At 44.0% G+C, this 24,287-nt stretch overlaps 1 protein-coding gene across 5 annotated transcripts in view; it reads right to left on the reverse strand.

Annotated features, from left to right (window-relative positions):
- Positions 1 to 24,287, reverse strand: part of LOC147895550 (Polynucleotidyl transferase, ribonuclease H-like superfamily protein) — a 132,262-nt gene that overhangs the window by 100,381 nt on the left and 7,594 nt on the right. For all 5 annotated transcript variants that reach the window (XM_087383722.1, XM_087383724.1, XM_087383721.1 and 2 more), the window contains one exon: positions 6,954 to 7,030. In XM_087383722.1, coding sequence (XP_087239848.1) covers positions 6,954 to 7,030 — 77 coding nt within the window. The remainder of the gene's footprint in view (positions 1 to 6,953; positions 7,031 to 24,287) is intronic.

A 24,287-nucleotide genomic window follows, 5' to 3' on the forward strand; every position in this document is an offset into this window, starting at 1 on the left:
GGGGGGCCCACCTCAACCTCTATCTCTACTTCGACTTCAGCCCCCGCTTCAGTCTCAATTTCAACCTCAGCTCCCTATCTCTACTTCCACTTTAGCATCCGCTTCAGTCTCAGTTCCAGCCTCAGCTCCCTCTATCTCTACTTCGACTTCAGCCCCCGCTTCAATCTCAGTTTTTCGACTTCAGCCCCCGCTTCAAAGACCCCGCTTCAACACTAGTTTCAGCTACAGCCTCCACATCCCCAGCTACCGCTACAGCCACTATCAGTGACATACTCATACCCATGGCGTCGGTTGCTTCCTTCCCTTCCTCTCCTATTACAGCTCCCTCACCGCTTATGACACCTACTTCGGAGGTGTCATACACTGCTCCGCATTACGCTTCAACTTATCTCCCCCCTCTCCCTCTCAGTCAGCCCACGCTCCCACATCCCATTGGGACTGCCTCATCAATTCTATTGTCATCTCCGTACCTCACCCAGCTCACCCAGTCACCGCCCAGCTTCCGAACTCATCCCCATACTTTCATGTCACACCCATTACAGTTTCAGCTACGACACAAGCGGGCTGACACACCAGAGGCCTGGGAGACCTTGCTCATGGAGGTACACAGTATTCTTGAGCGCGAGATGGAGCTGACACGCTTCGCACAGGAGCAGGTCCACTTCAACCAAGAGCACAACCGCATCATACAGGAGCAGGCTCACGCCATCCGAGAGCAGGCTGGTCTCATTCAGGGACTCATACAAGATATCTCGCAGCTCCGGCTGGAGGTCACAGCCATACACACAGTCCCAGGAACTACCCCAGTTGTCGAGGCACAGATTGCGAGCATGCAATCTGTTATTGAGGAGACATCCAAATGGGTTGACGTGGCGAAACGGGAACCCGCAAGGCTAACCGTTTCGGCTATCCTCATGGAGCAGCAGCAGAGAGCTAGCAAGGCTCTCAACTTCAGAGTACGTGGGATCCCACGCACTAAGGCTACACCGATGGCAGATGCGACTGCTTTTGTGGCCGCTACTCTAGGTGTGGCTGAGCATAGGATTGAGAGGGCATGGCGAGTGGGGAGACCCCAACCGAGGCAACCCCTGATCATACGGTTCCCTAACACTCAGGCACGACTTTCAACTTTACGATGCAGGTCAGTCCTTCGAGATCAGCCAACGATCTCCATGGATGAGGATCTCACCCCTCTACAGGTTGAGGAGAGACGCTCTTTGTTGCAGCAGCGGGATCAGACCCGAAAGGAGGGAAAGTGGACAGTGGTACGAGAGGGAGGACTTCTTATAGGCCCCTGTAGGGCACCAGCCGCCTCCCCTACATAGGGAAGCGGGATCTATGAGACTCAAATATCTGAGACCCTATCCTGCACCATTTGGAACTGTAATGGTATCTTATGGTTGGAACTAGGGAACTTCTCGGAATCCTATATAGGTCACAACATAGCATTTTACACAGAGACACATCAGAGTCCAGGGCGCCTACTATCAGTAGTCAGCGGGTAAACATGGGAGTCTGCCTACAGAGATGAGACGAGGGATACAGGGGGAATTTGAGGGTTAGGTGGAGTAGCAGTCCTTTACAGAGCCACACTTTTGGGGACCATTTCAGTAGAGCAAAGAGATGCACATTCCAGTTTCTTTGGATTCAGATTCGACACATGGACAGCCGGGATCTATTTGTTGAAGTTTGCTACTTGCCCCTTGAGACCTCCCACTTTGCTAGAGATATTCGAGGTGAGGATGAGACATCTCCATTTGCTGCTCCTTATCAATCCATTGTTGACTTTTCTAGCCATGGAGAAGTCCTCCTAGTTTGGGACTTCAACACGAGGAAGACAGGCGTCTGTCAAGTATCACTCCTCGACTTCAAGAATAATTCCACTCTACTGCCAGACATTGACCTTAAGGATACAGGTATGCTACGGGTTTCGACGGACAGACGAGGTCCGATCACACCTTATGGGCAGGCCCTATTAGACCTTGGCAGGATGCATGATCTCATTATTTATAATGGTCTTGACAAATGGCCCGCATCAGGTGGTTTCATGTGCTTTCCACGTGGGGGACGCTCCAGCGTTGTTGATTACATCATGGGATCCCCTGACTTCACGCACCTCTCCTTCCAAGGACTGATCATACCTATCTTTTCTTTAGCATAACCACTCCCCGTCACACAGCACCTTCCACCCCACTGAGTTCTTACTCCACCTATCATGATATACGCTTTGACCGCGATCACTCACCTACTTACTCTGGCCGTCTGTACATACTTCTCGCTTATATTGACTTCATACCCCTATTAGAGAATCGTGCTGCCCCGGTCCTTCGCACTTTCCCTCACACCACCCGCTCCACCCATCCACCACCCCTTGGGACTGTACCCTGTGATAGCTGGTATGATTATGAGTGTAAGGCTTTACGCCGTTAGCTCAGATTCGAAACCAAAAACAATCTTCCAAGCGAACCAGAGACATTACGCGAGTATCGTCGACTAGTGCGCAGAAAGATGCGCAGAAAGAAACTAAACTTCGTTCGCCGGAACAAGGAGTTACTGAATATTTTATTTAGTAACAACTCTTGACACTCAAGTCTAGTATGATTATGCACGCACACTCTATGACATCCCAAATCAACCAGTCTCTAACCTCTCACATATGCCACACCCCACATCCTACACCCTCTTCACTAGAAGGGGGATAAAGGATGCCGTAATGAAACTTCATAATGGCCAAGCAAAGAATCATGAGGGACTATGCACTGAATTCATTGCATATGGGATTAACCTCCTAGCCCCGATCTTAGCAAAGCTCTTTAATAAAGCTGTTTGTTTGGGGTTTTCACGCACCTAGACCATTAACACTATCTCACCCATCCACAAGACAGGGGATCCCATGAGCCCGGAGAACTATAGGACCATTATGATTAGACATAAGATTTATGCATCAGTACTCGATTTCGATGATTTTGTTCCTCCACAGGCAGTGGATGATGTTGTCAAGCAAGAGATTCAAGAGATCCATGCAGCAAAAACAGCTCCAAACTGGTTGCTACAGACTCTCAAGGAGAGTAGACTTCAGGCACCTTTGCCTGGCAGGACTCGTAGTGCAGCAAAGCACGCAGGGGGAGCTCTTTCTGTTGAATCAGCTTATGCAAGTACTCTTCTTGATAAAGAAGAACTTGATACTTTCGAAGGAGCCAAGGATAATGTGCATTGGAAGAATGCCATGCACAATGAATTGCAGTCCATTGAGAAAAATCGACTTGTGATGTTGTGGATTTACCACCAAAAAAACATGCCATTGGTACCAAATGGGTTTTCAAAGTGTAAAGGAAGCAAGTTGGGTCCATTGATAGGTACAAGGCACGGCTGGTTGCCAAAAGATATGCTCAGAAAAAGGGCATAGATTATGAGGAGACTTTTGCTCCTACATCCCGGATGACAACTATAAGATCACTTATTGCCATGGCTGCAACTTTTGTTTGGAATGTTCATCAGTTGGACATAAAAGCAGATTTCCTTAATGGGGACTTGCAAGAAGAGGTTTATGTCAAACAACCTCCTTGAACTTTCGTGCAATGCACTTCAAGTTTGCAAGCTAAATAAAGCTTAATATGGGCTGAAACAAGCCCCACGTGCATAGTATGCCAAGATTGATGCCTTTCTGGCAAGCAAGGGGCTACACAATAGTCCCACTGAAAGCACCTAAATTAAGAAGGATGGGGGAGATATTTTAGTCATCATTCTTTATGTAGACGACATGCTGCGAGCCTAGGTAAAGGAGCGTGCCGAGACAATTTTATGAAACCATTAAAGAAGGATGAACCCTCAATTAGTGAGAATGGACTCAAAAAGATCTACAAGGGTCTGAAGGACACCTCATAGGCTCAGTTTGAGTTAATGACCACTGTGAAAGCTATAGCAAAGCCTAAAAGATATGAGAATGCCAATGAAAATCCCAAGTGAAAGGGAGCCATGAAAGAGGATATGATAGTATCATACAACATAAAACTTGGGAGTTAGTAGATTTACGACCAAGAAAGACTTCCATCGGTAACAAATGGATCTACAAGATTAAACCGTTCAGAATGTATTACAAATCCGACCAAAACATACTCGTAGAGTAGATGGCACCTTATATTAGGTACCTTGATATATTTGACCACCAGACCGGATATAGTGTAATATCCCAATATGGGATGCTTCAGAAGAAAGCCATTAAAAGGTGACCAAGAGAATTCTTAGGTATGTCAGCCACCTTGAGTCATGAGATTGAATACTATAGAAGCAATGGCCTAAAACTATCAAAGCTTACGGATAGTGATTGGGCAAGGTGCTCAGATGTCAAAAGTCTAATTCCACATATTATTTCAACATTAAATCTAGTCCAATATTGTGGAGCAATAGCAGGCAAAATAATATTGTTCCATCCTCCATGGAAGCTGAATATAGAGCATCCACTAAGGGCTATTTGGTAGAGTGGGATCTGTAATGATATTCGACTTATTCAAAAAGATCCTATCTGTTATTGACCAATAATCAAATCTCTATGAAATTGCCCAAGGATCATGTATTTCACTATCTCAACAAATCACATTGAGGTGCAACATCAATTCAAAAAATGAAAAGATAGTGAGCAACGAAATCAAGATTGTCTATTGTCTCACAAAAGATCAAGTGGCCAATATCTTAACCAAACCTCTTGCCAAGATTAAGCAAGAGAAGTTTTCCAAAATGATGGGGATGAAGCCTAATCCATTATTCATCAATGGGGAGGATTGGAGAAAATTATGAACGACAAAGTTACTTTCAAGATTACCCTTGGAATAATTTTGGGTTAGGGTTAATTAAATGTCAAAAAGATTGATAGGTAGACCTTAGCGTCTAGGTTTGGACATCCATTATGTTATGTCATGGACAAGAGTTAGAGATTTTTAAGGGGCCACATGATGTGATAAGCACCCACATAAATACATCATGGATGAAGGCCAATGGTTGCCACATGGCACCAATGCACTCTCTCTCATGTGGCCTTGCCATGTGTCATACACACATGCACTCACCATGTCACTCACTCTAGGACACCCAATCAGATGCAAGTATTGCATCTATGGCATGTGTTTGATGCATTTGATTGGGCACATTGTGTCAATGTGCCATATAGATGGGGCTGAAGCTATGGCTTGCTTCTCAAGAAGCGTCTCCCTCTCACCTCCTCAGCCAAGGTTTGCTCATGTGAGGTTCATTGTGTGTTTGCAATAAGTTGTTGCGCGTCCGATTGCATGCTTTCATTCTCGCCATTGTTGGCATTTCCATTGCAGCAATTCTCGTGTGTACGTGCGTGCGCGCGCGTGTGTGTGTGTCTGTCTCTCCTACCTATTCAATCTCGAAGGCCTCAACCTCAGTTTTCTTAGAGCAAAGCCTTGAATGGTCACAATTTCTGCTACATGGTATTCTTCAAAATACTCCAAGGGCAGCTGATGAGTGGTCAAGAAGTGTCAGCTGGATTTTCTTAATGGATCATCGTACTCAGCCTACTTCTCCGAGGTGAGGAGGCTCATTCAAATCTGGCATTATTTCCATCCATCACTCATCTGTGCAGTTCCTTCCACCCTCTGAGCAGACAGCTAGACAGCCACTCTTCCATAACACCTTGGTACAGTATCAGGGATTTAGTTCTTAACTCTCCCCCCTCTTGTATAACTTGTTTTGAATGGAATAAATTACCACATTTTGTAAAAGAACAAGAAGGATGAAGATAAACCTAAGAAAAAGGGCAAATGCCATCACTACAAAAAGCCAAGTCACCACATGTCTAATGTCCAAAGAGGATTGCAAGGAAGAAAAAGAAAGAATCTGGCATGTTAGTTGCAGATTCTTCACATTTGGATGGCAATAAGGATGATCCTACCACCAACTTTGTAGAGCATGATTGGTCATTTCACTTGCAGTTATGATGTCTCTTGGGAACTCATTCAGTCTTAATGAGACTTCTGAACATGTTATTTTGACAGTGGTGCAACTAGGCAAACAAAGTCCAAAAAGAACTTATTTGACAAATTGTCTGTTGGCAAGAAAGTTTCTTGTGCAAACAATTCTTGTTATCCCATTAGAAAACTTGTACAATTGACAACTCAGCCTGTTTTGAGAAGTATCATTATTTGAAAGCGACCTACCTTGTTTAGCTATTGAGAGAATCAAAGATTTCTTCATGCTTTTTGTGAATACTGCTTTTGTGCAATCACACATGGCGAATCTCTCACAAAAGGGAGGCCTGGTACACAAACCAGACAAAAGCATGTTTATCCCATCGCATCTCCTCAAAGGGAAGCTCACCAGAAGCAATACTTGCTCCACACATTGATCAAAGGCCTCATACCAGATGTAATGCTTGTGTCAATAATTTATTCCTTTGACTTAGTTTTCAATACAGAGCAGAGCAATTTACAGAAGCTTTGAAACATGTCCATATGTGTGTGTGTGTGCGTGCGTGCGTGCATGTATGTATGTATGTATGTATGTATAAAAGAGAGAGAGAGAGAGAGAGTCCACACAGCATCAATCTGCAAGACATCTTAAAGGACTAGCACTATGTACAGGTTGCCAATGTGTATGGCAGCCCAACACCATGGAGCTTCAAGTTCTCTGCATCTGTATCAGGCTGTCCAGCTAGTTAGCTAAATTGGAGGGTCGATCTTGATAAGTGTCACAGCAAGGCATAACAAAGAGCCACCTTTCTATTGTTACCAAATGTATTGACGCAACAAAATATTTTTGACATCCTGAATCAATATTGAAATGGGCCCATAGAACGGCTGGTCATATTATGAGTAACACACAAAAAGTAATCCCATGCATTAAAAATCATTTGCCCAGTGAGTAATTCCCCAAATTGTTATAAACATTCACTGTGGACTATGGTAAAATATAGCAACAAAATGTGGCAAAGTCACCTCAATCATATTTTGGAGCTTGCCATCTGTAATGATGCAAGCAATTTCCAGAATCCTATCCTTTTCATGATTTAAGCCTGCATGTAGCCAAAAGAAAAAATGAGCCAAAATCAATCAATCTCTCTCTTTCTCTCTCTCTCTCTCTCTCTCTCTCTCTCTCTCTCTCTCTCCCCCCCCCAGCCCCTAACAGTCCTGTCTAGCTTCTAGCCCCATCCCCCACCCCCCAATTGCCCCTAGCCTTCCCGCCTAGCTCCTAGCAGCCCCAACTAGCCTTAAAAGTGCATAGCCTACAGCCCTAGCCCCTAGCTTCCCCACCTGCCCTCACCTAAGCTACAGCAGCCATGCAGGCTAATGTGTTGCACCAACAGGTTGCAGACCTGCTACAGGCCCTTAGGGGGCTGAATTCACTATACCTGCAGGTCGCGGCCCTGCTCCGGCCCATACAGGGCAGACAGATACACCCGCATGTCGCAGGTTTGCTCCAGGCCCATACAGGGGGCAGATTCAGAGTCGATCGCAGATAGCGGGTCTACTCCAGGCCCTTACGTGGAACCACCTGCAGGTTGCAAGCTTGCCCCAGGTACATATGGGACAGCTACAGCTGACCCAGCTGATCACAAAGAACCTCCAGCGCACTCCAGGATAGTACAAGCTGATGCGAACCTACCCCAGGGGTCCCCAAGGACAGTTGAATTCGAATCAAGAGCAACTGAATTCGAATCAGAAGCAAATGCAGGATAGTTAGTACAATGCTTGAAGAAGGGACTAACAGATTTCAGGGACAGCACGATTTCAGGTGCAACACAAGATGCCTTGAGGATGCCAAATATACTAAGAAATCCGTAACAGAACTAACTGAAGGTGAAAAATCTGACGAAAGTACACTAGAATTTCAGTTGCAGAGAAAAAGGCAGAGAGAGAGGATGTTTACCCCCAAGAGAATGGTTTTTACAACTTAGAAAACCCCAGGCAGAGTTATGTCACCATGACCAAAGTACTACAAGACATCAAGGAGGCAGCTATATGAAGCTATGCTACAAGTGCAGAATGCAAATTCAGTACTAATGCAAGAAGCAAGACAGATGAAAGAAAAGATGAATGAAATGCATCAGAAAATGCTTGAAATGGAGAAGACAGGATATATCAAACTAAATAGCATGGAACTGAAAATGGAACAGCATATGCCGGGGCAAATTGTGTTGAAGGAGAAAGATCAAATGCCAACTCCACAAGAGTCACCAAAACAGGACATCATCAACACTCTTGATGATCTAGTCAAGAGCAAAATGGATGAGATAGCTTTCACAATGAAAGAGCAGCAAGAACAAATACAAAAACCAGTCAACATTCGGATCATGGGAGTAGAAGAGAGGGAAGATGAGGACAGGGAGAAAGTCCTCAATCACATCTTTCAAAAAATAATGCACATATCAACCACCAAGTGGCATGAAGCCTTCAAGGTAAGCAGGAAAGGAGAAAAGCCAAGGCACATACTTGTGAAATTTCAGGACACTAAATCCCACCTTAAGGTGTTTTGAATGAGGAACAAGCCCATCAACTAAATAGCATGGAACTGAAAATGGAACAGCATATGTGTTAACAAATTTCTCTTTCTCCTTAATCTACAGTTCCTGACTAATATTGAACCTGCGCACTGGCTCATCACGTTCACGAGCGATGGCAATTTTTATACCTCCCAGCCAATTCTCAAGGACTGCATACGTATTTTTTTTTCATAAACATCACTACGTATTTCCTTCATGCTTATCCTTGAGACCCACATCTCCCTAGATAGTTCCTGGCCACATGTCTACATTTTAGGCCCTTACTTAGATGCATCCTTTTTCACCCCTCTCTTGGAGTTCCTTTAAAACCAATTGCCCCTTGGCAATTTTCACATTTAGATGCACCTAGGCCCAAGCCCTATTAGAACTATCTAGTCAATGCCATTACGCCCTCACCTAGGACCTTGGCAGTTACTTCTCTTGACCATTTAATTACGCACATTAATTATTACAAAAGTTGGTCATCTAAGAGAAAATGCCCACCGATCTATCCGAGGTCATGCTATCTCGACTAGAGCATAACATTCCTTCCCTCTTCAAGCATCAGCGTCCTCGATGATAAAATCTGGGAATGCTCTCCGCAACTGGTATACGGATTCCCAGGTAGCTTCCGATAGAGGCTGACCATGCCATGCAACCAACACCGTGGGTATCTTCCGATTTCGTATTTGCATTGTTCCTCGGTCCAGGATTCTTGTTGGTTTGCGCCTTGCAATATCCTCTATTTCCTGAAACAAAACCACACCTTCGATTAGTGAGTCACCTGTATGCAAAAATTTCTTTAAACGCGAAACATGAAAAACCGGGTGCACCTTACACCCCTGTGGCAATTCTAATTTATAGGCTACACTGCCTATTCTCTTCAGAATTAACCACGGCCCACAGTATCGAGGTGATAACTTAGCACACTCTCCTGAAGTCAACGACTTCAAGTGCGAAGGAATTCTGAGAAAAACTTTTTCTCCTTCTTCAAATACTCTTATAGACCGATTTTCATCCGCATACACCTTGGCTCTATCCATAGCCTGACGGATATTAGCTCTCGCAAGTGCTAGCATCTCCCGCATCTGAACTACAAAGTTCGCGGCACTAGGCACTTTCTGAGGTACTCCAACTATAGTTGGATTGGCTGGCCTATAACCATAGTTCAGTTCAAACGGACTGAACCCAGTAGATGAATGTTTCCTATCATTGTAGGCAAACTCCAACAATGGCAACCACTTGTCCCATGTATGTTGCCTCAATGACACATATGCTCTCAGCATATCCTCTAAAGTCTCGTTGACTCTCTCCGTCTGACCATCCGTCTCAGGATGATCCCCACTACTCATTCCCAACTCAGTCCTTAGTGTCTCAAATACCGCTGTCCAAAAGTGACCGGTAAACCTGACATCTCTGTCTGACACTATGGATCTAGGCAATCCATGCAGACGAAATATATGTCTAATAAACAACTCCGCTACTTGCGGGGCACTAATAGACTCTCTAGTCGGAATGAAGTGAGCCATCTTGGTTAGACGATCAACCACCACAAGGATAGAATTATACCCTCCTTGCATTGCAGGTAGCCCTACAATAAAATCCATGGAAATGCTCTCCCACTTACTTAGTGGTATTTCCAGGGGCTGTAAAAGTCCGGGTGGCTTCACCCGCTCGGCCTTACTTACCTGACACGAGAAACACCGTGTCACATATTCATGAATATGCTTTTTCATCTTTGGCCAAAAGAAATCTCGCTTCACGAGATCATATGTCTTCTTGACACCTGGATGTCCCGCACACGGGCTATCATGGCATTGTCGAATGACTCTCTGCCTGAGATCATTCTGACCAGGTACTACAACCTTGCCATTTCTAACTAGCATACCATCCCTTATGGTATATCTTGCATAAGTTTGGCCTTTTCTGGATGCCAGGTCATCCTTTTCATTTTCCCCGGGTTTTAACACATGAGCCTTAGGCCATAAGCTCTGGACAAACTTGTCCACCTTCTGAGTTTCTCTGATCTCGGTCATTAGAGCACTCTCTAATACCGTGAAACTCAGATTGTGCATAATGCGAGACAACGCATCAGCTACCTTATTGTCTTTTCCTCTTCGGTACCGAATCGTTAGATTAAACTCCTGCATGAGCTCTGCCCACCTAGCTTGGCGGCCCCTCAAGTCAGGTTGTTTACAAAAATGTTTCAGAGTATCATGATCTACATCCACATAAAACTCTGAACCATACAGATAATGCCTCCATGTTTTCAAAGCATGGATAACAGCATACAACTCCAATTCATGAGTTGGCCAATTCCTTTGAGAGGGAGAAAGCTTCTTGCTTTCAAAGGCTACTGGCCTTCCCTCTTGAAGGAGGACTGCTCCTACCGCAATGCCACTTGCATCGGTTTCTAGGAACAACGGTTTCTGGGGATCAACTATTTTTAACACCGGTCCTGAGACCACAGCTTGTTTTATGGTATTAAAACTTTCTTGTTGATTCTGTCCCCAAATAAAAGGTACTTTATCTGAGGTCAGATCAGTCAATGGCGATACTATTTCGGAATATCCTTTGATATGCCTTCTATAAAACTGGACAAATCCCAAGAATGATCGCAACGCGGTCAGACTCTGAGGGATTGGCCAAGTTAGTATCGCAGCCACTTTCTTCGGATCCATTTCTACCCCCTGTGGAGTAATTATGAACCCTAAATACTCAAGCCTAACCATACACAGTATAGTTTTCTTTTTATTCACGTAAAGACTGGCTTTCCTCAAAGTACTGAACACTATCCTTAAGTGTTCACGATGCTCAGTAATACTTTTACTGAATATCAAGATATCGTCAATGAAATGTACTACGAACTTTCCGATATACGGACGTAGTAAATCATTCATAAGCATGACGAAGGTCGCTGGAGCATTGGTAAGTCCGAAAGGCATTACCAAAAACTCATAATGACCAAACCTGCTTCTAAAAGCGGTTTTATGCACATCCTCGGCTCTAATCCGGATCTGATGATAGCCGCACTTAAGGTCTATCTTGCTGAAAATCACGGCTCCATGTAATGCATCTAGCAAATCATCAATCCGAGCCATCGGATACCTGTGCTTAACAGTGATATTATTCAATGCTCTGTAATCTATACAGAGGCGAAACGTATCATCCTTTTTCCTCTTTAATATCACTGGTGAAGCAAAAGGTGGGAAACTTGGTTGAATCTGCCCCAACTTGAGGTATTCTTCCAGTTGCCTACGCACCTCTGCTTCTTCAGCAAAACTCATCCTATAGGGAGGTCTATTTACAGGTTCTGCCCCCGGGATCAGTTCAATCTTATGCTGAACATTCCGCTCTGGAGGTAACCCATAAGGTAGTTCATCCCTAAAACATTCAGAGAACTCCTCTGTTATAAGATTAGCCAGCTTGGCCATCTCACCACTTTGCGTAACATCAGTGCTAGTCGAAGAATCATCCACCGACTCTACCGATGCTGTGCAAAGGTATAAAAACTCTACTTGAGCCTTTCTGATTTCCATCACGGAAACCAACGGTCCCTGAGGTATATCTTTTTCACCTCGCAAGACATAAAGCACATCATTCATCTTGAATTGATATACGTGCTTTTTCCAATCAATGGCTGGATTCTTCCTAGAATGCCATGCCATTCCCAGGGCTATATCTGCATGAGCAAGCTTGGTCATTTCAAAATCAAGCTTCTCAGCATAGTCCTGAATCCGAAGCTCCAACTGGGTAACCCTTTGGTTCCATACTTCAGTTGAACTTCCGTCTGCCATCCTGACTGTGTACGCATAGTCAGATGGACTTGTCTTTAATTTCAGCCTCTTCACGAGCTTGGAGTTAATCACATTGTGAGTTGACGCTGAGTCAAACAACACAATGACATCATGATTGGCCACTTGCCCTTTCATTTTGATCAACTCCGTATCGTTGAAGGCTGTATACCCCGTTGCTGCGGGCTTAGATAGGATGTTATCAGGTGCACTCGTCACTAACTTAGCAACAGATACACATAACAAACAAGGTACTAACCTCTGAGAAGGTCCCGCCAGTTGCATCTGCATATGTTCCGCACTGGGACTCTCCTGCATTTCTACGTCGCATTCAGATATTATCATATTAGCCGTGCGACGATCTTTATTCAGTGGACAATCCTTCCACTGATGTCGCTGAAGGCAGCCGAAGCACAATCCTTCTTTCCTAGCTTTCTCTTTTTGTTCAGGGGTCAATGAGGACTTTGACCAAGCCCGGGCTGCCATTGGAGTTATTTTCCTTTTCACCCCAACGGTGGTACTTGTTTTTACTGGTCCCTCAACCGGCTTCACCTGCTTGGTTTGGCCACTTGGCTGCGAGACACTTGTCTTTGAAACCCATTTCCTCTGAAATCCCCCTTTTCTCGGGTGCTCATACTGAGTCCCTGCCTGCACAAATCCACCAGACCTGCCTCTGGCATCCTCATAGTTCAGGGCTACTGCTATAGATTCATCTAGTGTAGTCACATATTTAGCCCGAACTTCCATTTTTATTTTGTCGTTCAGTCCATAGATATAGTCTTTTAACTGAACCGACATAGGGAGAGGGTCTGTTATTTTCATAACACATTCCCTAAATTTGTCAGTGTACTCTGCCACTGACAAGCTCCTCTCACGAATTTCTATAAGCATCCCAAGCTCGGGATTCTTCATCAGGTGGGAGAAAGTGTTTCTTGAATTCAGCTTTGAACCCTTCCCAGGTGGTTGGAGCAACTTGATCCTTCTGTTGCTTTATCCACCATCTATCCGCTGCCTCAATAAACAGGTGTGTGGCCTCGCGGATTTTCTTTAGATCGGATCTAATCTCACAAATGGTGAAGGCTTCTTCCCACTTGTGCAACCAAACCTCGATCACATCAGAGCTGCGCTCGGTCATCCGACCAGCGTACTTCTCCGGTCTATAATTAGCGATATTAGGCACTTTGACCCTTGCGCACTCTAAGGAATGTACACTGGGCTCTGGCTCTGCTGGAGCTTTGCCCTTATCAATCCTAGACGGTCTAGCCGACAAGGCTTGCACCATCTCCCTAATCTCATTTTGACCAGCATTCACCTGAAGCTGCTGGTTCATAATCTGCTGTAAAGCATCCTCCAATATTGAAATCCTACCAATCAATGTAGGAGCTGCGTGATGCGAAATCTGTTGTGTAGATTGTGCTCTAGACTCACTAGGATTTATCCTTGAATTCTGCCCTTCTGCTTCCATAAGTTCACAATGGAAGAGGGGTTTTTTTTTTTTTTTTTTTTTGGTTTTTCCCCCCCTTTTCTTATACACAGAAAAATAAACGACAGTCCCTGCTGGAAAAAAAACGAACTAACAGGTACTTAGAAATTTCTTCGAAAGACACAAACACTCCCTGGATCCAAATCCGCCATCACGCGACTGAAGAAAATGCTACCAACTCGTGATCGTCTGTCTGCTTTGTATTCCCCTGCTTGTCGTCGTTTTCCCACACAAATGACGATACGCAGACCTTGTCAGCAGCCCTGCGATAAGGTGCCCCTTCGAAAATTCCAGCATCAATATCCACAATTCCGAACCAGAATTTGCAAGCCTACGCCCCGTTCCTAAGAGGAGTCTTCAATTAAACCAGGCGTCAGTCGATCGATGCGCGCACGTCTCATTATCCGCACTATCCTGATTTTGAACGCGAATCACGTCACTAGCGCTGCGTTAGACCTGACGTTATCACGACGCCGTCCGTCGTCAAACGTCTACTGCTGCCCGTCGACTCTCCCTTGCTGCCCGTCGACTCTCCCTTGCTGCGCTCTGATACCAAGTGTTAACAAATTTCTCTTTCTCCTTAATCTACAGTTCCTGACTAATATTGAACCTGCGCACTGGCTCATCACGTTCACGGGCGATGGCAATTTTTATACCTCCCAGCCAATTCTCAAGGACTGCATACGTATTTTTTTTTCATAAACATCACTACGTATTTCCTTCATGCTTATCCTTGAGACCCACATCTCCCTAGATAGTTCCTGGCCACATGTCTACATTTTAGGCCCTTACTTAGATGCATCCTTTTTCACCCCTCTCTTGGAGTTCCTTTAAAACCAATTGCCCCTTGGCAATTTTCACATTTAGATGCACCTAGGCCCAAGCCCTATTAGAACTATCTAGTCAATGCCATTACGCCCTCACCTAGGACCTTGGTAGTTACTTCTCTTGACCATTTAATTACGCACATTAATTATTACAAAAGTTGGTCATCTAAGAGAAAATGCCCACCGATCTATCCGAGGTCATGCTATCTCGACTAGAGCATAACAATATGCCGGGGCAAATTGTGTTGAAGGAGAAAGATCAAATGCCAACTCCACAAGAGTCACCAAAACAGGACATCATCAACACTCTTGATGATCTAGTCAAGAGCAAAATGGATGAGATAGCTTTCACAATGAAAGACCAGCAAGAACAAAAACAAAAACCAGTCAACATTCGGATCATGGGAGTAGAAGAGAGGGAAGATGAGGACATGGAGAAAGTCCTCAATCACATCTTTCAAAAAATAATGCACATATCAACCACCAAGTGGCATGAAGCCTTCAAGGTGAGCAGGAAAGGAGAAAAGCCAAGGCACATACTTGTGAAATTTCAGGACACTAAATCCCACCTTAAGGTGTTTTGAATGAGAAACAAGCCCATCAAAGTCTTACTTGACCCAATTTTTTTAAGCAGCTATAAAACTCTCACGTCTTTTGATGCGATCAGGGTCACCATTATACCTACCACATAAACATTAAGACTTGCTTGCAACTGCACGTTAAAAAATAAAATAACACAAGACTAATCATATAATAACAAAAACATGTGAGACAAGGCATAAGCCTACTTCAAGTCTACAAAAGTTGGATCAAGGCATCATGAAACTCAACCTCACCAAACAAAACAGCGTTGATTTCTTTTGCTTTAGCTGGCTGTGCAGAAATTCTCTGTTTGAAAATCACAACCTCTCTCACTCTCTCTCACACAGCACTACGGCCCAGGACAATTGTCGGGCTGGACCCCCCCGAAGGTCTTTATTCATTCAGAAAATCTGAGTACAAGAGTTCAGCTCACGGGCTGCTTACCGAAAAATCATACGTGAATCCATTTTTTACAAGGGAGCTCAAAGCTCATTTTTCCTTTTGGCAACATGCCAAGTGTCCAAAACCTAGACTAGCCTTAATTACATGCCTCAAAGGGCAATTTCTGGGGTCTTCGTAGCACTTGGTCACACGAACCATTCCTGGTCACTTGCTAGGCTCCATATCGCTTAGGCCTTCAATCCCTCTTGGTACCGACAATCATTAACTGAAGCGCACAACCATGGCACCCGTTAATGGTTAACCTTTGCATGCAGATAATAATCTGTGGACTAATCCTAGTCACTGTGGGAGTCCCCACCAAGCAAACATGTGCACATAACATAAAACCAATTCTTTGGTCGACCGAGGTCAACCCTCTTGGTCGTAATTAAAGGGTTTGACCATCAATCGAAGCACCTTAATTATGGCCAAGTCTCTCCAACCGAGGTTGGCACATCTTGGTTAACTGAGGTTAACCCTCTTGGCATAAGCCAAGTCTCGTTGACCAAAGTCAACACTCTCTGACCGAAGTGAATGCTTTGGTTCTTTGGTTAACCGTGGTTAACCATCTTGGCCGAAACCAAGTCTTCCTAACCGAGGTTAAGCTTACTTAACCGAGGTTAAGTATCTTTGACCGAAGTCAATACTTTGACCAAATATAACTTTTTGAACATAATTAATTAAATGAAGAACTCATTAATTATGATCAATAAATGGTCAACTAAAACTTTGACTTTGGAGTATTTACAACTTGGTGACACATCACCTTAAGGGACACTCCATATGAATTAATGCCCAAGAGTTGTGACATCAAGAGATGTTGACCTCCAACATTTCCCTCATGCTCCCATGTCTCCAACATTACAAGTATATCTACTTCAACTAATTCCTCTTCTAGTGCGATGGCCTTGTCCAAGGTCCATCCCCTATGTTCCACACTAATCCTAAGGGTCTCGAGTCCCTATGTTTGTTTCCCTCTCCCCTTATTGTTTTCCGCGATGATAGTCTTCCCATTTCATGTATGCATGTTTCCCTTCCTTTTTAGCTTTTCTGTTTTTCTCAAGCTCCTCCACTTCTTGAGATGTGCAATCTTTGTTGTCATACTTCCACATTCTAGAGTCTAGTCCTCGGGCAGCCCTCCTATTCGTATAATCTGGTTATTCCCAACACTGGTTTCTTGCTCTTTTACATCCTCATAAACATCACACTTGTTAATCTTGGTATTCACCATGTTTGTGAATTCCTGTTTAATGGACTTGAGTTGAGTGGTAATCGATTCTTGTACCTTGGTCAAAGGTTGTGGTGCAAGTGCTGTTGTACTGGATTGCTGTAGAACTTATTGAATTATTCCCTCATTGCCCTTGCTTTTCATTCCTGAAACTACCTTCTCCAGAGACGCAATGCAGAGCTTTGCATCTCTGAGTTCTCTCTGAGTTTGAGAAAGAAAGAAAGATGTATTAACATTTGAGGGAGGCCTCACGGGCCTATGAGACAAAGTACAAAACCAAAAATATGAAGGCTTGCTTGGGATTGAGGCTAATGTCTTCGTCTTAGGAAACTCCATGGCTTTGTCCTGTGCAAATCTGAGACGCCCCTCTGTTGAGACTAACCCCCAAGATGGGTTGTGGGTTCACCTCATTTCAAACTTTGTGTAGTAAGTACTTGTTGGGCTAGCTTGTGTGCTAGACCCAGGCCCTTGTTTTGATGCTCCAAAACCTCTTTCAAGTAACTTTCTAGCTTTTTGGTTGGCTGCAACAACAGATTTTTCAAATTGTCTTTGTTGTCCTGATATCTTTCTCTAATGCAAGCGTAGGCTCTACATCTTACGAGTACATTTTATACCTCTCCAAGGGGGCAGATTTTACAAGTCCTTTCCTCTCTGGGGACCCTGTGTCTTGCCCACCTACCCTCTCCACTTGGAGATCATGCGAACCAGTTCTGATTTTGCAAATTAAATGTCTTTTAAATATTGATATGCCTTCCCCGAGGTATTTCTGCATTCCATAGCTGTCCATGGAGTTGATTTCCTGTTTGTAGAATTGCATTTTGTCCCTCGGTCTTGCCATAGCTTCTGTATCATTTCCGTGTCACTATTTCTTTGATTTCACATGCATCTTCTGGTATATCAGCAGCTGTTATACCCCATGATTCCATCCACTTCATTCCCTCTTTGTACCACCCTTTGATTTGCGTACCTTCCGTCGCCTTGTGTGGTATCCTACTGGCGTCCATCTTCTCAACTTTGTTGAGGTAAGCCATGAATTGACATGTGCTTCCCTTTTAGAGGTATCGTCCCTGTTTCAGCAGTAGGATGGGGTAAGGTGTCTGTGCCGTTATCCCTAACTCCCCTATCAGGAAACATTTGTGTAGAGTTTCTACCGTTTCCCAATACATCCTGGATAGCCCTGGTGCCCAAGTTGGGCATCCGTAGAGTATTACTGTTTGTACAAGCATTTTGTCCAGAAACTTTCTCATCTCCCAATTCAACAGATGAGTCTTCTTGCATTTATTTTGGAAGCTATATGAGGCTTTGAAACACCCCGAAATCCTCCTTTCCATGCATGCATTCCACTTATAGTTATCGGTGAAATTATCGGTGAAATCCAATCCTAGACATTTATAGGTGTTGTGAATGTTTCCAAGGGCTCCAGTAACATTTACTTGTCTATTACGTGTTCCGATTTTATCTATGTCGACCTGCATTCCTGAGTGTTTGTAGAATTCTCTCAGTGCATCCAAATGTGCCTACAAATTCTCCTTGCTCTTCGTTTGCGTAGATAACTATGAGCAAAGCATAGCCTACAATCTGAACACCTTCCTCGCTGTGTATTCTCATCCACCCCTCCAAATCATCAATAAAGAGATCAGAAAGCGTTGGTGAGAGGGGGCAGCCTTGCTTAACCTCTATGTCGCTGCTTATTACAGCTTTTCATGTAGAGCACGATCCATCTACCAAGGGTTGCGCTAGCTCTGCTAAAACCTTGTCATAGAGTCGGTATGTGGCTTCTCTAAGCTCTTAAGGGACGTTGAGCTTTTCTAGTCTTTCCCATAATTTCTTACGTGGGACTGTATCGAAGGCTTTCTTGAAGTCTACAAAGCAACAGTAGACAGCCTCTTTCTTGTGCGTGGCACCTTCGGTCGCAGCGGGGGAAAATCACCCATACAGGAAGGAAACTCCTCCCAGTGTGTGGCTGTTTTGGGCTGCAAATATACAACAACTGGAATTTTCAAAACATGGGAGGATACACACGCAGGACAGCTCAAGGATCAAGTGTGGTTGATTATGTGATCACAAACTCACATGCACAACACATGATTGATTATATCAAGATTGAGGAGGAGTCTCTTGAGTTTGACTACAAGTGCAATATCTATAGGCATAAAGGGGACAAGTGATGCTGTGAAAAAACAAAAAAGTATTGCACAACCTAGGTTAAGAATGGACTTAAAAAATGCCCATATCTATGAAATCAAGTTAGAGGAGGTAATGACAAAAGGGAACATGCCTTCTACATGCCACGAAATGAAGGAGTACATAACAGATATGTTGCTGTCAACAGCCCAAAAATGCTTTGCTAAGAGGAAGGGTAGAAACAAGGGAATGCCATGTAATCATTGGTATGACCAGGATGGTAAGGATGCAAATAGAGCATGGAAGACAACAGTCACATCGGAAAAGGAGAGCAAAGATCGAATGTATGAGCAATTGGTAAGGAACAAAAAATGATTATTTCTCAGCTTGAAAGCTTTGAAGAGCTGAAACAAAATTCCTTTTTTTTTTCCAAAATCATATTGCAACAAACCTCGAGAAAGGAACGCACGATGGGAGGACATGATACAGTTTGTCAAAAGCTTATATGAAAGAGATGTGGAAGAGAAGAAGATAAATCACAAATATACCATCAAAGCGACGAATGGAATCATAACAGAAAAAGACACATGAAAAGGCTTGACAAAACTTGCTAATGGGAAGGCCCCAGACACACAAGGGCTGGTGGCAAAAATGTTGACATGGGGGGCCAAAAAGGCAAAGAAAATGCTTACTAAGCTTATGGATATGGTGTTAGAAGAAGGCTTCCCACAAGATTGGCAGCTTAGTAGGATTGTATCGATTCATAAGGGGGAGATAGCTAGAATTATCAGGCAATCATGGTGAGCAGCCTAATAGAAAACCTATATGGCACTTTTCTTGAGCAAAAAATCAGCATATGGGCGGAGGAACAATGATTTAGGGCACCATCCCAAGCAGGGTTTCGTCCCAAATTCTCAACAGTTGATCATTTGGTGGCCTTTGATGTCCTTTTCCAGCCTCTTCTTTCTTCGTTGTCCTCTTCCACTTCATCCGTCCATATGCGGTCTCTCCCCTCCGTTGTTATGATGCCTTGCATTGATCGTGTCCATACATTAAAATAAGTGTGCTCTCTTTGGGAACCTGGCTATATCCTCCCCTAAATGCATGAGGGGGGTTCTTCTCGAGATATGTTGCTGTTGCTTTTGTAGATGGGCGATTGTGGGGGTGCAAAATGGCATGCTGCCAATTTTGTATTCCCCTCTTTTGCTAAGATTTCTAACCACGTATACTGTTTGTGTGGGTCCACTTTTATCACCTTTGCTGTCCTCGTCCATGTCATCCTAATGTAGCATGCCATCCCACCAAATCCTCATCCCCTAAGTGTGATTGGCTGCCATGGTGGCAATGTGCAAATTGCTATTGACAAAAAGAGCTCTGGTATGGATTATGAAGTGGCACAACAGATATCAATGAGTGGATATAATTTGGAGAAACCAGAAAAAGTCAAGTACCGTTCTTCAAAGCCTTGGGACTTATGGCAAGCTTTATGTAAATGCACGACATTCGACCACACGAATCCGAGCCTTGTAGCCCTTTGCGAGAGATTTTGGTCCGAATTCAACAAGCTTGTCAAAATAATGAGCAAAAGTAGCACAACTATAGAGGATCAAAAAAACATTTCAAGAAATATTACAAAATTTCACAAAGGTCATGGTGGATACCTGGGGTGAAACTAACATTACTCATTACATGGTAAAGATATACAATTTTTTTTGTTCAATTTTTAAAATGATTGATTACGGACTCTCTCAATACTTTTGCAGCACATATTGTATGCCCATGGTGCATATTTCATGAATGAGTACGGTTCTCTTGAAATGTAGAGCACTCAAGGCATGCAGAAATATCACTACTATCGAGCTAGAGGAGTATATTTTGAAAACACAAGGCATGGAGGAGGAAAGATTCATTCAAATTATCTGAAAGAAATGTTGGGCAGCTACTCTGCCATCGATGGACATCGCATGGCTGCTCATCCAACTGAATTGTTGAGTAGCTAGCATAGAGACAATCCAATTATTTTAATTCTCAACCCAATGTTCTATAATTATTTTTATTGTGGAGCATGTAATAAAAAACACATCTGGTTGCATTACTTGATAGGCTTGCATCTTGTTGCATTTATTTATTGATTAAATTATAAGTCCTTTATATTGTTATGGAGCACATGCTCACTAATTTGCAATATAATCTCTATTTTATAATTGTAGTATATTTAGAAGAGTGGTACAAAAAGAAGTACAAAGAATTTAGAGCCGAGATGCAACAACACATCTGGTTGCATTACTTGATAGGCTTGCATCTTGTTGCATTTATTTATTGATTAAATTATATGTCCTTTATATTGTTATGGAGCACATGCTCACTAATTTTATAATTGTAGTATATTTAGAAGAGTGGTACAAAAAGAAGTACAAAGAATTTAGAGCCGAGATGCAACAAGGTCAATCAAACCTGATCCTCCTTGTAAATATTAGGGATGGTGCTTTTATTATTCATGATGGACAAAGCTTAGTGCTTTTTGGAAACTAAAGCCCAACGAATACATGAAGAACACATTTCTCGCATGAGCTGGGAGTTCTCTCTTCGACATTGTGACCTTTAAGATATAATGAGCTAGACTACAATCATATGAATATTGGTGTTATTGTCCTTCAATATTTTGCATGCGACATGGTCATTTCTCTTCATTCCCTAGCGCACACTCACCATCAAGATCATGCATTAGAAAAGAGAGGGTCGGCTAATTATAAGTTTACAGGATTCAAGGCTGATATATGTTGTAAAAATGGAACTTTACATATTCAATTGATGAACACGAAGCTCTTTTCTTTTTGCAAAAAACCCAAAAATAATGAAAATCAAATCATGGAAAATGAAAAATATATATAAATATGAATATTATAAAACAAAGAATGAAAATCCAAGTGTGATGTATGGGGGGAGGCGACTCACTTCCTCTCTGGTTATTTATAATATGAGAGAGCATGCCCCTCCGTCATTAGCATTTGATTTTAGCTTTTCTTTCTACTGTATTTTCTACTGAGCTTTCTAAGCTGCTTTACTTCAAATCTCAAAAGTTTACCTATAATGGGTTGCCAGTATGCTCCTCTTGTAGATGCTACTCGTATTTGAACAGATGGATAGAGTTACATATGGCAATGAGAATAGATTAAAGGTTCAGGAAAGGGCACGTACCAGCAAAAGAGAGAAGGTCAACAAAATGGAGCCTGCCCAACAAGGCCGACTAGCCTACCACAGCCTTCTGCCCTATAAGGGCTGCTGCACTCAGCCTATAGGGGCTGATCCCCTACCCTCCATGCCCGACTAGTAGGCCTAGATGGCTGACCAGCAGGTCGGCCCACCTCAGCCTATAAAGGGCCTCCAAAGGGCGGGTCACCTGCTCTACAAGTGGCCATGAAGGTGCCGACACCTGGCCTGCATGAAGCGCCTCATTAGAGGCTGCCACATGGCATCCAACAAGCCTAGATGGACCCCCAAGTGGGGCCTCCACATTGTGAAGATCTGCCCTCATCCCTACCCTACCATCATGGGGGGGTGCGCAGACCCACAACAAAGGCCCTCACTCAGCCTAACCTAACCTCTCACGGGGCGGGCACACCCACAAGCAAGGCCCTCTCTCCCTACCTAAACTAGCCAACAATTCCCCAGATTGAATGGGATCCTGAATATATAAATGTTGCCCACCAAAAGGGGGCGCAAGCAAGAATAATCTTTCAAGACAGGACAGCAAGAAACAAAGTCCTCAAACAAACCAACAAGCTTAGAGTTACTGGAATATGGATTCACACCCACAAGCAAGGCCCTCTCTCCCTACCTAAACTAGCCAACAATTCCCCAGATTGAATGGGATCCTGAATATATAAATGTTGCCCGCCAAAAGGGGGCGCAAGCAAGAATAATCTTTCAAGACAGGACAGCAAGAAACAAAGTCCTCAAACAAACCGACAAGCTTAGAGTTACTGGAATATGAATTTTAGAGGAGCTCACCTCAACTCAGCTCAAGGCAATGCAGAATTGGAAAAAGTAAAAGAAGCTCGAAATGAAGAAAAATGGGCTGTTTATCGAGATGGTATAGCACTAAACAGAGATTTCAATCCTAGACCCAAAGACTCTCAGTCTAAAAATGATGTAATAAAGGCCACTTCACAACAATAGTATTAGACTTTAGTAATGTGCTAAATAATTCGAGCTGAGATGCCTTGTGCACTCCTCAACCTTCTCACTCAAAGATGTAAGGGCTTCCTTTTCTTTTGGATGTGAACTTTGTCTGATAGTCCCCCAAGGGCTTTTGCAAACGTTAATCTCTCTCTCTCTCTCTCTCTCTCTCTCTCTCTCTCTCTCTCTCTCTCTCTCTGTGGAGGGGCACGGCTTTGCGCCACTCTCACGACTAATCCACTTCCAGGACCAAGTCTGTATTGGGCTCTACCTGATGGAGATGCGACAACACAGAGAGACGCTACTACGACATATCAGAGAGCAACAAGATGGGACCACCGCACCACAGGGCACTGAGGTAGACCGAGCGCAGAGACACGTCACGGATTTCTATGCATGTGACTCAGCTCCAGGGCACTCTAGGGTAGAGGAGGAGGAGCTAGCCGACATGAGAGATGTATGGATCGGTGGAGAGAGCCGACGGAGCACTACTGGATGAGGGACATAGAGACCGTACACGACGCGACATGCGACCAGAGCACACACGATCGAGGTTCGACCTATTTCAGCTCTACTCAAGGGAGATCGACCGAGGCGAGGCGTCACCGTTGACATAGCCCATCGGATCTAGAGATCGAGGAGATCACCCCCTCCACCACCACGGAAGACAGCTCGACAGATGCAGATACATGAGCTCTTTGCATCCATCAGAGAGCCACCATGGAGCCTGGATACGTGGAGCCAGTTCATGCACTTGGGACTAGCTCTGAGCACTTGATATTTTCATGTCACCCTCATGCTGTTTTGCACCAGTATAGCATTTTAGCACTCAGCAAGGACCTTAGTGAGCCCTTTGCCCCGGCCCAAAGTGGTCTGTATGAGTTACTTGATTCCGTACTTTGTCCCATAGGCTCGCGAGGCCTCCTGCGAACCTCTCTCTCTCTCTCACAATCGTAGCAGACACATTCAATCGAGCCAGTCCAGGCGATTGGCATAGCAGCGCAAACTCTTGGTACACACCCTAGGCCACGCCTAGGCTTGCGTTGCTACATGGAATAGTCCTAGGTCTTGCCTAGGCTCTACTCCATCTCACAAAACAACCCACGCACCTCTGCAGCATGCACCTCTGCAG

The sequence above is a fragment of the Dipteris shenzhenensis genome, chromosome 13, assembly GCF_047967505.1.
Source record: "Dipteris shenzhenensis isolate YYH24624 ecotype China chromosome 13, Dip_SZ_1.0, whole genome shotgun sequence".
Taxonomy (NCBI): Eukaryota; Viridiplantae; Streptophyta; class Polypodiopsida; order Gleicheniales; family Dipteridaceae; genus Dipteris; species Dipteris shenzhenensis.